The sequence below is a fragment of the Parasteatoda tepidariorum genome, chromosome 3 (genome assembly GCF_043381705.1).
Source record: "Parasteatoda tepidariorum isolate YZ-2023 chromosome 3, CAS_Ptep_4.0, whole genome shotgun sequence".
Taxonomy (NCBI): Eukaryota; Metazoa; Arthropoda; class Arachnida; order Araneae; family Theridiidae; genus Parasteatoda; species Parasteatoda tepidariorum.
In genome coordinates, this window is record NC_092206.1 from 101,684,663 (window position 1) to 101,699,166 (window position 14,504).

A 14,504-nucleotide genomic window follows, 5' to 3' on the forward strand; every position below is an offset into this window, starting at 1 on the left:
AATGGATATGCATGTTTGATGCCACATTTCATTTAATAATTTTTTTTCCTCTTTTTTTTTCTGAGTTTTAGTAAAAAATGGACACAAGCCAAAAGTGTAAGCTTACACATAAGTACTATAGATATATTCTTACAATGCTATCACATATGATTAAAATGTTTAAATCACTCATAATATTGACAAAATGTTAAAACTAAGAGAGCATTTTTACCCAAAATGATGTTTTAGAGAATCTAGCTCAAAAACTGAAAGCAAAAATAGTAATAATGACATTTAAAAAAACAAACATTATGGACCCTCAGGGTTAGCAAGCTTACCGCTCAACAAATTATCATACAGAAACACAAGAATAAATAATTTTATTTAAATGTGACCCCTAAATACATAATCAGTTTCATATTTAAAAAAAAAAAAGATTTATGATGAAGGGAAAAAAAAAAAAAACGTTTTACTGGTAAATATGTGTAAAAAAAATTTTCCAGGATCTTTTCTGTGGGTGAATTGGATGGCACTTAAAAATCGTTTTAAAATGACCGATTAAAATCTATATCCAGTCTCCGTGAACTTCGAAAAAGGTCTCTACTTTTTTCTTTCAAAAATAAAGCTTTTAGAGTAATAGTGCAAAAAAAGAAATTCTCCGTTCTAAAACCCAAATAGGCTACTTATGTACACATTGCGATCCTATTTGAATTTCAAAGAAGCGAACAAAAGGATTTTTCATCCCTTAGTTTGATTTTGTATTCTCTCTTTTTTTTTTAGAAACAAAAATCCGACTAAGCATGTGATTTGACATGAAAAGTCGTGCGTAGATCCCAAAAGCTACCATAAAAAACAACTCAACCCTGTCTGCAGAGAATGAGCTTGTAAATAGTAGTTGATAATAATAATATTTGTAATGCACAACTATAGTGAGCATGTATTTGGTCGAACAAAGCACACCTTTTAATATGTAAAAGGAATTCTGATGCAGTGCCTCATGACAGTGCAGAATAGCGCTCATCTTCTGAGCTCCTCCTCCCTTCTGCTGGATGCCTTTTAGCTGTCGTCAAGCATCTTTATTTTTATTTTTTCATAGAGAGGAGGGCAATTTGATCTGCCATCTATTTTATTAAATGACTGAAAGAATATGTAATTGGACTCTTTCACAAAAGTGAACACGTCAGCTGTGGGCTCACTGTGTAGCACCATCACGTCTCTGCTTCTGTTGTTCCAGTAGGCGCTCCAGGGGAGATGGCCCAGGACCCGACCACAGCGACTGGAAGAGAAACAAGTTTTATTTTTAACTTAATTTTTTTTTTAAATAAACCATCTTATGATTGAATTGATCTATACAAAAAGAGCTTCAATACTGCTAATTTCTTTTCAAAAAAGCTTAACAGAAAATTATTTTCTGCTTTTCCTATTAGCCTAAAAAACCTGATATTTTTTTTATGATTGAGGCACGATTTTACATTTACACTAATATAAAAAAGCAGAAAATTGATTTCATTGAAACTTTTTTGAAAAGTAATTAACAAGAAAAGCCCTCTTAGCATAAAATAGTTGAATTCTATTCTCATTGTGATATTTATAAGGAAAATTAATTTTCTCAACTTAAAAGTGTATTTTACAAGTTTAAATTTATTGAATTATGGGATTTTTTGTGGATTGAGTGATATATCCTGGTGAATAAATCGATTTTTCAAACTACTAAAATTTTACGGAAATCAGGGGATAGACACAGATAGTAAAGTCAGACAATTGTTACTGATGCATTATAAATAATGATATAAATATTAATAATTCTGTATTAATTTAAAAAACCATTTTTTATATGTTACATCGAATTATATTTGCCTTTTCTCATATTTTTTTCTGCATATAAAATTCTTTTTTCAGAAACTTTAAATTACACTAAAAAAAAATATTAAAAATAAGAAAAGTTAAAACAATTTATTTAAGATTCTTTCAAGAAAATAGAATACAGTGAAAATATTACTATATATACTATAAAGCTACAAATTCAAGATCCCAAAATATCATCAATGTCAGATTCTCCTCATTTGAGTCCTACAAAGAATCAGCTTCACCCAAAGAATTTGAAATTGCACACTTTTTAAATGATTTTATAAAAACATTTGAATCCACATGTCTAGTATTGTTTGACAGATGTCGTCAATGCAGGAATTTCCTGCTTTTATAAGATCTCCTGACTAACTGGTCCCCCACAGCATTTGTTATTACATCATTCTTTGATGGCGAATGCATCATATCCGGAGCAAAAAATAATATATTTTTAGCTTAAGAAAATTTTGAAGACTCAATATTTTTATGTTTTTTAATTTTAGAAATTTTTATACTTGGCTTTTTAGAGCAGTTGACATATACACCCTACATAACAGAAATTTGCTAAAAACTAAACTAAACTCAGCGGCGCAACAGCCCTTGAGGGCCAAGGCCTACTGTGCCCATCTCAGTTTTCTCGACCTTGGGCTTTGGGGTGCAGGAGCAGATGTTCCGGTCAGGTGGTCAGCCGAACGTGGAACCCCCAGTGTTCAGTTTCCAAGCATACTTGGTGCTCATTTATCGACTCACTGAAGGGATGAAAAGCTGAGTCAACCTTGCCCGGCCCGAGGATCGAACCAGGGACCTGTGGCACGACAGCGCGAAGCGCTACCAATAATTATATTATTGGTAGCGGTATTAACACAAATAAATGTCATTGTTAGAAAAAATACACAAATAAATAGACTAAAAAAGGCCAAAAAAAGAACAGTATTACTTAATATAGCTGGCAAATTTTGAAACAAAAAATAAGCACCTTTTTAAGCACTCAAAAATATTTTTAAGCACTTGGCAATGTTGAAACAACCAACCAACAAAATGGCAATGTTTAGTTGGTCCCCGTGATTAGCAAACATTCGAGAGATTTTTCAGTTCGATTTCAGGGGGTGGAAAATGAAGTCTGGAATTGAGAATCTCTTGCAAATTGCAGCAGAGTTGTTCATGAGAATGCAAGAATCGTCTATGCATTTTGCGCAATTCGGGTCAAAAATTTATATGATAAAGCACCTTTAAGGGCTTTTAAAAAACAAAAAAATAAGCACCTTTAAGCACTTTTTAAAAAAGCTATGCACCTTGCAAGGTTCTCCTCAAAGGTGGATCCAACTCAGAAAAGTCGGATTAAGCCCACTTAAAAAAAAAACCATCTTTATAACCAAAAGGGTTTTTTTTCACAATTTATTATTTCCAATAAATTTTCCTTACAATTATCAAACCAAATTTTTCTTTGAAATTATCAACTTATTGTTTTATAAACTTTAACTAACTATAACAATGAATAACTTTTTATACAAAATTTTGAAGTAAATAGTTCAGTAATCTGAATTTATTTCAGTAATATGAGAACATATTTCAGTAATCAAAATTATGATAAACAAATTAGCTAAATATTTGAAAAAATTAAAGTACAGTATATTTTTGATATCTTAAAGTTGAAGGAAGGCAAAAAAAATTTCGCGATAGCGCAGCAGATTCGAGTTTTTGAGATAACAAGTTCAGAACTAAGTACGTTCTAAAAAGTAAAAAAATATTACTCTAAAAAGTAGACACATGAAACATAAGAATAATTACTATTAAATATGTATTGATAGTTGACTATAAATCTAAATACAACAATGAACATTTTATTTTTAAAAGTAAAACAAGAGCAATTATGCAATAAATAGAAACAAATTGGGTTGCAATGAGCTTACATTGTGATTTTTCCGAAAAAATTCATTTTCTATCTTAAAAGTAATTCGACATAATAAGGTTTTACAAAGGAACCCTTTGACATAGGAATTCAAATTAACATTAAATGGATTTATAATGCCAAGGGGAAAAATACTTTTTGGACATAACTAGATTTACGAGATATTGAAGTCTGCGATATCAAGCTAGTTATCATGATTAAACAAAAATAAAAAAATATTGCTTAATTACAGTACATTACTTATCTATAAAACGAATTACATGTAATATGCATACACATATTTATTGCATAATTTATTTGTATTGTAAACTTTTCAGGGTTTGTTAAAATACATCAATGGGTATATATTAGAAAAAATCCAATATTTCAAAATAAAATATGATTTTTTAGACAAAAAATGTCAAAAAAAATTTTTTAGTTAAAAAAATATTCTGAATCATCAAATATTTGGATCCAAAATAGCCCCATTTCATATTAAGATCTCTATTATGGACCATTAAGTCCATAATTTAGAATATTCTAATAACTCAATTATTCACTGCTTACCTTACTACAGTTGGAATAGAAAGAATCTTTTCTGATTAGTTCAGTTCAATTTGCGAAACCGCTTAGGGACTCAATAGTTTCTGTTACGTTTAAATATTTCAATAAGAAATAAAGAGACTCTTCTGATATTTTCAAGAAATTGTCATAACACTTTAAGATTAAATTTATGTTTTACATTTTAACAAGTACCAAAAGTGTAGTTCATTTAATATTTATGAATCTTACTTTTGCTTGCTAACTAATGTGATAAAAATCTTGTTAATTACAGAAGAAAATATAAATTACAAAATGAACTATTTCTTAATGAAATGCATATTGTATATATTGGTTGTACATGCTATGTTCATTCAAACATAACTAATTAAACTTTATGAACACTTTTGGAAGTTCAATAAAATCTTAAATTATATACTTGGAATGCTCAGAAAACAAATATTTAAAAATCTTTTTTCATTCATTTCAATATATAATACAGATAAAAGTCGATCATTATTTGTACAATGTAAATCATAAAAAATTCCAACATTGAAAAATACAAATGAACATACCATGAGTATAAAAAGGATAAGTGCATTTCATTTCATGAACGTTTACTATGATTCTAGAAATCCTTAAATTTAAAGCAAATTATATGTTTAAATATTATTTTAAACTAATCACATAACTTATTATGCTTTACATTTTTCAAAGAATCATTTCAGTAACTTCAACATTATGCAATTTATTATACATTTAGAAGGCAAAAAAACTTGTGAGCTGATGGTAAAGTAATATCTTTTTCTTATTTTGTTTTCTGACTTTTTAATTTTGTTAAAAAATATTTTATTTTAATGATTTTTTTTCTTCACTTTTAAAAAACGTTTAAATTTTTTTTATGTTTTCTCTCTCCATATAAAATGTAATAATTAAGGATAAATAAGATTTCTAAATAATACTACAGAATGAATTATAATTTGCAGGAGTATTGAAGATGGACAAGACTGATGAATGGAAGAAGTGAATTTTTTTTTTCTTTACGAATTATCCTCTTTATTCTACAAACTCAAAATTATTAGTGATCTTGGTACTAAGCTTAATTTTTTTTCTTCATAAACCTTTTGTAAAAACAGTAGACTCGGAGAATCCTGACAAATAAGTAAACCTATTAATCAGGCCTTTTTCAAAGGAGAGACTATTCTAATGTGAGATATAATAAAACATCAAAAATCATAAAGTATAAAATATCATTATCTGAAAATAAGTAATATATAAAAATATTTCAATTCTAATTTAAAAGCTTTTTCTGAAAAAAGATCAACCATGCATAATATTAATGTAGCATCATGATTTGGATTTAAAACTATGCAGCTGTAGTATTTTTATACCTAAAAGATAAGATAATAAAAGAAAATATTCACTATATAAACTCTTTTAAAATATACATTTATTTACATTATCAATATTAATAGAGACTTATTTTTCTCATTTGCCAAAAATAGATTTTTTCCATCTTCTTATGCTACTCAGTTTTTTTATTATTTTTAATTCACAAATTGCAAATTAATATATGACTATAGAATTACTTAAATTAATAAGAAATGCTAAGTTAATCAAATTATTTTGGCATAAGATGACAGCCTAAGAGTTAATGTGTAACTTTTATAAATTAATACTTCCCTACAGCTTATATAAATTTAGCTTCCTCGGATATGTTTGGGGGATGGACATATATATTGAATTTGGTCAAAATTGCATCTGCAGTTTAGGTTTTATACGCTATTAAAGAGAATTAGTTACCCTAATGGCAACTATTTGTGCTTTAGGCGGTTTTACGACTCTGCGACAGGCGATAAAAATTGACAATGATGGACGGTGAGAAGGACGTATGAAATGGGAGATAATTATTGAACATAACATTAAATAATAATTTCTTTTCAAAAATTTTCATTCAACACAATTTTTTGATATCAAAAACTCACAATTAAAGTGTGCAACACAACTTGCATGACATTTTGCAAAAGGGGAACAGAAAATTAAAAAAAACTTGTGCAGTTTTTTGGGTTTTTTTTTTGTTTTAAATTAAAATGAGTTTAGAAAAGAGGAATATTCTCAATAAAAAGAAAACATGATTTCTAAACATAGGGTGACTTTGGGTAATTCCTCCTCAAAAAACGCTAACATCTATTTTGTGAAAAAACTATTCAAAATAGAATTTTAATATTTACTGGAAGTTTGAGGCTATATGAGATGAGTCCAATGCCAACTTCTTTTGTTTGAAAATCTAATTAGAATTTAAAAGATTTAAAATTTTTAGTGATCAAGAATTACCCCTGGTCTTGATCATTTTTAGAGTAATTCCTGATCACTTCTGGGGTAATTAATGATCACCAGTTTTTATTGTAAAGGGGCTGTTTGAAAATAATTATATAATGGTAATTAACAAATAAGACATCAAGATAAAAAAATAAACCAAAAAGATATGTTTAAGCAGCTAAAAAAACTATTTATTTAAAAGCAAGAACAACGATTAACGCTTTAAATTTTCAAAAATCTTTGCATCGTGCCACACATTTTAGGCAATCAGCCAACTCATTCTCATGTTCTTCTGAAATATAAGAGAGTTCCCACATGGGTTACTTTTGCTGGATTTTTTAACTTCATTAAGGGAAAGTGTAAAGTTAAGTAAGGTATGTCAACAGCTCTGGCAGCAGCTCTCACACTGAAATTTTCATTTTCAATCATTAAAAGAAATTCACTAATTTTGTTTTCTAGAAGCTTAGTATCCTTTTTAGGCTTATAATTTCTCACCATATTTATACTAGGCTAATTTATAAACTTAAAAATTATTCTAACAATGTACACACATAAAATTAAGATAGAAGCAAGGTAAGACAAACCAGAAATGGTGCAAATCAGAATACAGTCTTGTATACAGTTAAAAACAAATTTTGTGATGACAGTTAAAATATATTTTATAGTTGTTCCACTTAATAAATATGAACTGTTATTTAAGAAAAGACAATTAGCTATTTATTAGCTATTTTATATACTATTTATAAGAAGAAATGACAATGATCAGGAATTACCCCAGTGATCAATAATTACCCCATCTGTAGGGGGCAACATTTGATATAGTTTCCTATAATCAATTATAATGTTTACAGTAGATGTGAAACAATTAAACAAAAGCTTACACTATTTTTATATCAAAGAAAAAGAAAGTAACTCAAAATATTTATTATTAAGAGAAGGAGGGGGATCTTTGCAGAAATGTGCACATTTTGAAACCCATCTTTGAAATGGAAAATACAGAAAGCATTTTAAAAGATACTTATTTTGTTAGATTAAACAAAAAACTATTATTAAGTAAATGTAGTTATACTTTAGTAAAGTGTACAAGCATTCTTGTCCATGTCTCAAATTTAAAAAAAAATTATTTTTTAAAAATAAAACTTAGGTGATCATTATTTATCCCAGAAACAGAGTGATTGTGAATTACCCCGGGTCGCCCTACCAGGTATAAAAAATAATAATAATTAAAAAAAGAGTTTTATGCAACATTAAAAAGAAAAATGCAAACCTGAATTCTGGACTGCATGAACAGTGGCTCAATGTTGCCATGCTGACCTGTTAAAAGAGAAAAAAAATTAGTTTATTGAATAGTTATAATAATAAAAGTAATTTTGTTTTTAACTATCCATGAATAATTTAAATAAGCGCATGCATAAAATACTCACAAAAGCCCATTTTATTAATTTTTTTAACATACCTTGTACAATAAGGCATAATTTATTATAATTTTAATAAATATGAAGTTATTAGGAATATTTTATAATTTCACGCTTGTTAAGTTACTTAAAATTTTTTTCTCATTTTAGAAATGAATCTTATAATGTTGGCTATATTCTGAGAAGTGCCTTATTATTAATATCAACAGTTTTTAAATTGTTTAAAAATTTTAATTTCTGAAAAAGCGGTCACAAGTTTCACTGATAAAACTACTACCAGTGGCGAGTAGCAACATTTCCTAATTTTGCTCCGTAGATAAATTATTAAGAGCTAAATTTTAATAAAAGGAACAGAATTAAAAAAAACAAGTAATTTTATTGTTTATGTTTTGTTTTTAATCAATAATCTGCAGCAAAAACACAAATATTGCACTCCGTTTGCAACACCAAAAATTTCATAAATTAAATTTTTTAATTAATTCAATTTGTAGGCAGATCAGCAATGTAGTCTTTTTATTCAACTTTTTACTCTTACATATTTACATAAACCATAAATAACTTTTTTCAATAACTGACCTTCTTTAGAGGGTTGTCGAGAGACTGCTGCCATGTTTGGTGGCCAAGGGGAGTTGAAAAGAGAGTAGGTGTTGGAACCTAAGTCATGGGAGAGAGCAGAAGATCCATTGGCATTCTGAATCTGCTGCGCTGATAATGTACTCTGCAAATTCTGAGATACGGGACGACCAACAACCTATATTTTTAATATTTTATAATCAAAACACCATCTTATCAACAATTATCATTTTGTATCAATAATTATTTAACTATAACACATAACTTACAAACGTAAAAACTTTTAACCCTTTTCAGAGCACTATGATTTTCAAACCAAGGCCCATGCAATATAAAATAATAAGTAAATATTAAAAAAAAATATGCACAATCTTTATAAAGCTTTTGTTTTAGCATTATTTTTAAGTTACATCAACATTACTAATTTACTCTGGAATATTTTGTTTATAGAATTAGAACTAGTTGGCAATTCTTAAATATAAAAAATTATTGACTATATTAGGGGTGCACAACCTTTTTGAGTGGAAGGCCACATGCACAGCAGATTGACTAATGAAGAGCCGTATGCCAAAGTATTTAGACAGGCATATTGACAGCAATTGTTGATAGTAATTGTTATATAAGCATCATTGTTCTAAGCACTAAATTCGTTTTGTCAGTTAACATTGTAATATCTTTGCATAAAATTAAATACTTTTAAATGTTTAAAATTAGAAACTTCAAAACTGATTACTAAAAAAAAAATAAAAATAAATAAATAAATAAAAAAAACAGAAAAACAGAATCAATTTATCATAAAAAAATTTAAATAATTAAAAATTAGGGGAAAATTCATCTTTTTAATCATATTGCATAATACAAAAGTCTATTTAAACATAAATTTTCGTAGAATTAAATTTTAAAGAAATAATTCTAGTTATTAAAATAAATGTAAGCTAAATACTTTGATTCAAAGAAAGTTTATAGGGTTTAAAAATGATTAAAATTAAGACAAAACCCCTTGAGTGGAAAATACGATTTAGCATTTAATTGTGAATATATTTGAACTTTAAAACATTTATTTCAAATTAATTATAAGAGGCTGGGGCTGAGAGAGGGAAGAAAAGGAGAGAAAGAAAACATGAATTTTGAAGGAACTATTTTCCTTAATAATAAAAAAATAATAGTATTTTTGTTTACAACTTTTATGACAAATGTTTTTTTAACTTTAATTTTTTTGACAGTTGTAATTTACAATTAATACACATATATATTAACAATTAATAAAATTTACATTACTTTTTTTGAAACTTATCTTGATTACAATTTTTTAAAGTCAAAATTTAATGATATAAAATGGTCTAAGTAGGTGGAAAAAGGTTTAAAAATTTTTTTTAATGGTTATCCTGTAATTTGCAAAATTTTTTAATATTTTTTAATTTTATCTACTCGATCATGTGATAGCTTTTTTGAGCCATAAAAAGAAAATTTAATGATTTTGTTTAAAGACTGCTCAGTAATTTTGAATATGCCAAATTCATTCTGGAAAACAGTCTTTCAACTGAAGCTGTTGTTGTGGGTAGTATTAAACTTAGGACAGTTTTGGAATGTGTCCTAGATGATGTTATTCCTTTCCTGATTTTTAAATCTCGCGAATATAAATAGCGATGTGTTATTTTAAAATTGCGTAAATAAAAAAAGCGATCCATGGTTCTCAAATCGCGTGAATACGAATCAAGAGATGTGTGGTTTTTAAATTGCAAAAAGACGACTCACAATGTAGGATTTTTAAAATACGTGAATATGAATCGCAATATGTGGATTTTAAATCCCATGAATATGAGTCGCGGTATATAATTTTTGAATTGCTAGAAGAGTAACACGTATGTTATTTTAAAACGTCAGAACACGAACTGCGATGGATGATTTTTAAATCTCGTTAATGTTATTGTTAGACAAATAATAGAAGTTAAAAGGTATGAGGTTCGATTTTCCGTCGTCGATCTCATGCATTCAACTTGCGTCGGTGACGTCATGGTCTGCGGGGATCGGCCAGTTTATTTTCATTTGCTGTTGGTCGTTCTTGCGTGGATCATGACGTCACCTGTTATCTGTATTTAAGCTTCTGTTGAAGCAGATCATTTTGTATTCTTTCTTTTCGTCACTCTGTTTGTGACATTTTTTATTACTAATGTTTTTAAATAAACTCATTTCTTCAGAAACTTCGTTTCTTTTTTTCTTTTGAGTTATTGATATACAGGTATGATATTCTGAGAGAATCACGGCTGTCAGTTATTACGAAATGCGATGCGCAATTCTAAGATCGCCTAAATACGAATTACGATGTTCGACTTTTAAATTATGAGAAAAATCAAAATGTACGATTTTTAAAAGCGTAACGCGATATGTGATTTTCAAACCATGTGACCACAAAAAGAATAGATTGAGCATGTGTTACTTACACGTGTTCAGGGGACTAAAGAAATATGCACATGCTTTGAATTATTTTTTTGCAAAAAGGGACCGTGTTTAATATAAATGTAAAAATCTCGTTTTACAAAAAAGAAAATTAAAACAGAATTGAATTTTACGAGTTGTAATATTGTGTTAAAATATCATGATATTCTAAATCACAAGTAAAAATGCCGCAATAACGGGAAAGAGAGGAAAAAAAACTTTATAAAAACCTCTTATATTTAAGTTAAAATCGGTACAAATAGAGCACGTAAAAAGTAATTATTTTAATGCGCTATTCAAAACTCGCGTGCTGTCAAATTATAGCAGTAAAAATATCAGATTTTTTTTTTAACCTCAGGGAAATGCTTAGTAATAACTACCCAAAAAATTATCGAAATTCCGTTATATTTATGATAAAATTGGCGTAGATAAAGCACGTCCAAAATTTATGAAAAAAATGCGGGAATCGAAATTAAAGTCGCAATAGCATATAAAAAATATCGGGACTTTTAAAATCTTGTAGAAATGTGCAGCAATAATTGGCAAAATAACAATTGAAAAATAATTTGATTTGCGATAAAATCAATACAAATAAACCAGGTGAAAAAATGTTTATCGAAATGAGCGATTCTTTACTCGTGATTTTTAATAATATCGTGCTAAAATAACGAAAATGTAAAAACCACCTGGAAATGTGTAGCAATAACTACCGAAAAATAATTGTATTTACGATGAAATAGGCACACACAAAGAGCGTCAAAAGTGATAACTAAAATTCATATATCGTAATAATGACATATTAAAAATATTGGGATTTTCTAAACTATGAGCAAATCTGTAGCGTTAACCATTGAAAACATTGATTGAGATTGGGTGTGTCAAAAACATACATTTCAAATTTCTGAATTTTTTTTTTACTTTTCAAAAAAAAAAATTTACTTTTTCCCCCATTTGTTCAGATTGCAACTGAGGGCCGCACATCTAAGGCTGACGGGTCGCATGTAGCCTGCAGATTGTGCACCCCTAGACTATATCATTTAATGTTATTTATTAAATGAAACAAAAAACAGCTAGTGTAAAATGAAAAGTTCAATACCAATCCTCCAATTTATTGTAAAAACATATATAAGCAGCCTTCGGCAACATGCTCGGTCGTCTCCATCTCCTCATTACTTGGCACAAAATTTGGCCATATATATGAATTTCAATAATTAATAAATAAATAAAACACTTCAAGCAAAGCTATATTAATTTGTTAACTTTAACTAATAATATTGAGCGAGCCCCCGAGAATTGTTTAAAGTTTAAGTGTATTAAACAACAATTAAATTCCTTTAATGAAGCATAATGTGACAGAGCCTGAAATAACACACAATTTAAAAATGAATGAATTCTTATAAAATGTTGGATACTACTAAAAACTGATTTAAAAAAAATAATCCAATTATTTTATTTTGCTTATAAATATGAATCACAAATTCTTTTAATTGATAAATTAAATTACAAAAGTTTAAAATAGACAGAAAAAATAAATAAAAATTGCTGATGTTTGTTATACAAATATATTTGGTACACAAAGGGTATCTACTAAATCTGGAGTTTTAAATGCATGATTTCTAACAATAACTTTTGATGACTTGCGTAAGTTAATACATTATTTCTCTACAATTTCGAAAGAAATTCTAAACAAGTTTAACTTTCTTTTCTTAAAAACAATATTGTTTCATTTAAGCAATGCTTTGCACCTTTTTCAACTAAGCCAATTTAAACAAAAGTAATAAAAAGAACTGAACTTTTAAACAAACTAAAAAAACAAATAACCCAGCAACTAATGGTGACAAAACAAATCAGAACATAGATTTGAAACTATTTGATAAATTAAAAACATTTACAAAGCTAAAATCTTTTATCTAATGAAATTCAAATACGCTACTTTCAAAAGGACAATTCCAGGAATTATGTTATTTTAATTTCAATGAGACAAAAGTTTCAACAAAAAGGAATTCATGTACTATCATATTACTTTTAATATATCAAAAAAGTCTAAATTTAAAAAGCAACATTCAAAACATTAAACAAAAATATGAATTTAATTTTTCAAACTGAAATAATTTTTAAAATTAGGTTTTACTGAGTTTTTTTATATTCATTAAGTTCAAACCATTTTAGTTGAATAAATTTTTTGCTACAATATAACAAATATAATTTTTATATAACTACATATAAAAAATTAAAATATATTAAATACATGATTACTAAGTCAAATTGTATTATAACTTAATAATCACACTTTTACTCCTACAACTTAATACTCCCACTTATAGAAACTTAAAACTATCTACCTTTTAATTTGTGAGCTTTTTTGTAAACATTATATACAAGTCATAAAAAGTTACTGAATATTTGATATAAATATGAAATTTAAAAAACAAACAAACAAATAAAATCTTAAAAAAATTAAAGATCTGCAGAGAAAAAGATTAGCTTAGATCAAATTGAGAATAAATATGAAAATAAAGATTAATAAAAATGTTTTAAGCATTATTATATTTATAAAAAATGTAATAAGCATAAAATAAATATTAAATGAAAAAAAAAGAAGAAAATATTTACTTAAAACTTTTTAAACCAGAACCACCTTTGTCAAAAATTAGTTTTGGCAAAAATTTTGCTGTTCTAAATATTTCATGCTCAAATACTTAATAAAATTAATTAATTATGTAATAAATCACATCGTGAAGTACAATTTTTTAATTCAAGCAAATAATAAGGTGTGATGTCTAAGTTATGAGAATATAAATAATGTTTAAATGCCGTAAATAAAAATATTGATGCAAGATTTTTAAATTGCACGAATTCAGATCCCGTTGTGTGATTTTCAAAATGCATGAAAGCGGATCGCAATGTGTGATTTTTTAAGTCACACAAATATGGATTGCACTGTGATTTTTAAATGATATGAATACAAATTATGATGTGTGATTTTTCTAAATCACAAGAATATGGATCATACCGTGTGATTTTTAAATTACGGATAACGATGTGTGATTTTTAAATCCTGCGAATACAAATCGAAATGTGTGATTTTTAAATCGCACGAATGCTGATCATGATGTGTGCTTTTTAAATCATGTGAATACAAATGACAATGTAGAATTTTTTAAATTATGCGACAGGGTTAAGGGCTCCAATACCCAAAATCTATGATGAACTGGAAGTTTTCATGATACTTTAGCATTTACCTCTGACAAATTACAATCAAGGTCCTTAACTTTTCACGATTTTCAATGACTTTTTATCTGTGTGGATATAATTTATATATATACATACGTAGATATTTTGTCATCAACTTTTAACTTTCTAATTTGATATGTGTTTTAAAGGACTTTTTGATAATGGTCTAGATTTGCGATTTAAAACTTTGGAAAAAATAATCTCAATTTTTAAATTAAAGAAGACTCAAAATTTATACGAATGTTGGGGAGTTTGTCTTAAAAAGCCTTTTTTTC

General features: G+C 27.4%; 1 protein-coding gene across 1 annotated transcript in view; it reads right to left on the reverse strand.

Moving 5' to 3' along the window:
• Positions 1–343: 343 nt before the first annotated feature.
• Positions 344–14,504, reverse strand: part of LOC107445605 (nonsense-mediated mRNA decay factor SMG7) — a 62,999-nt gene continuing 48,838 nt past the window's right edge. Inside the window, exons 22-24 of the mRNA XM_043050198.2 lie at positions 8,563–8,737; positions 7,839–7,885; positions 344–1,255 (exon numbers count right to left, since the gene is read on the reverse strand). Of these exons, the coding sequence (XP_042906132.1) occupies positions 1,172–1,255; positions 7,839–7,885; positions 8,563–8,737 (306 nt within the window). The 3' untranslated portion in view covers positions 344–1,171. The remainder of the gene's footprint in view (positions 1,256–7,838; positions 7,886–8,562; positions 8,738–14,504) is intronic.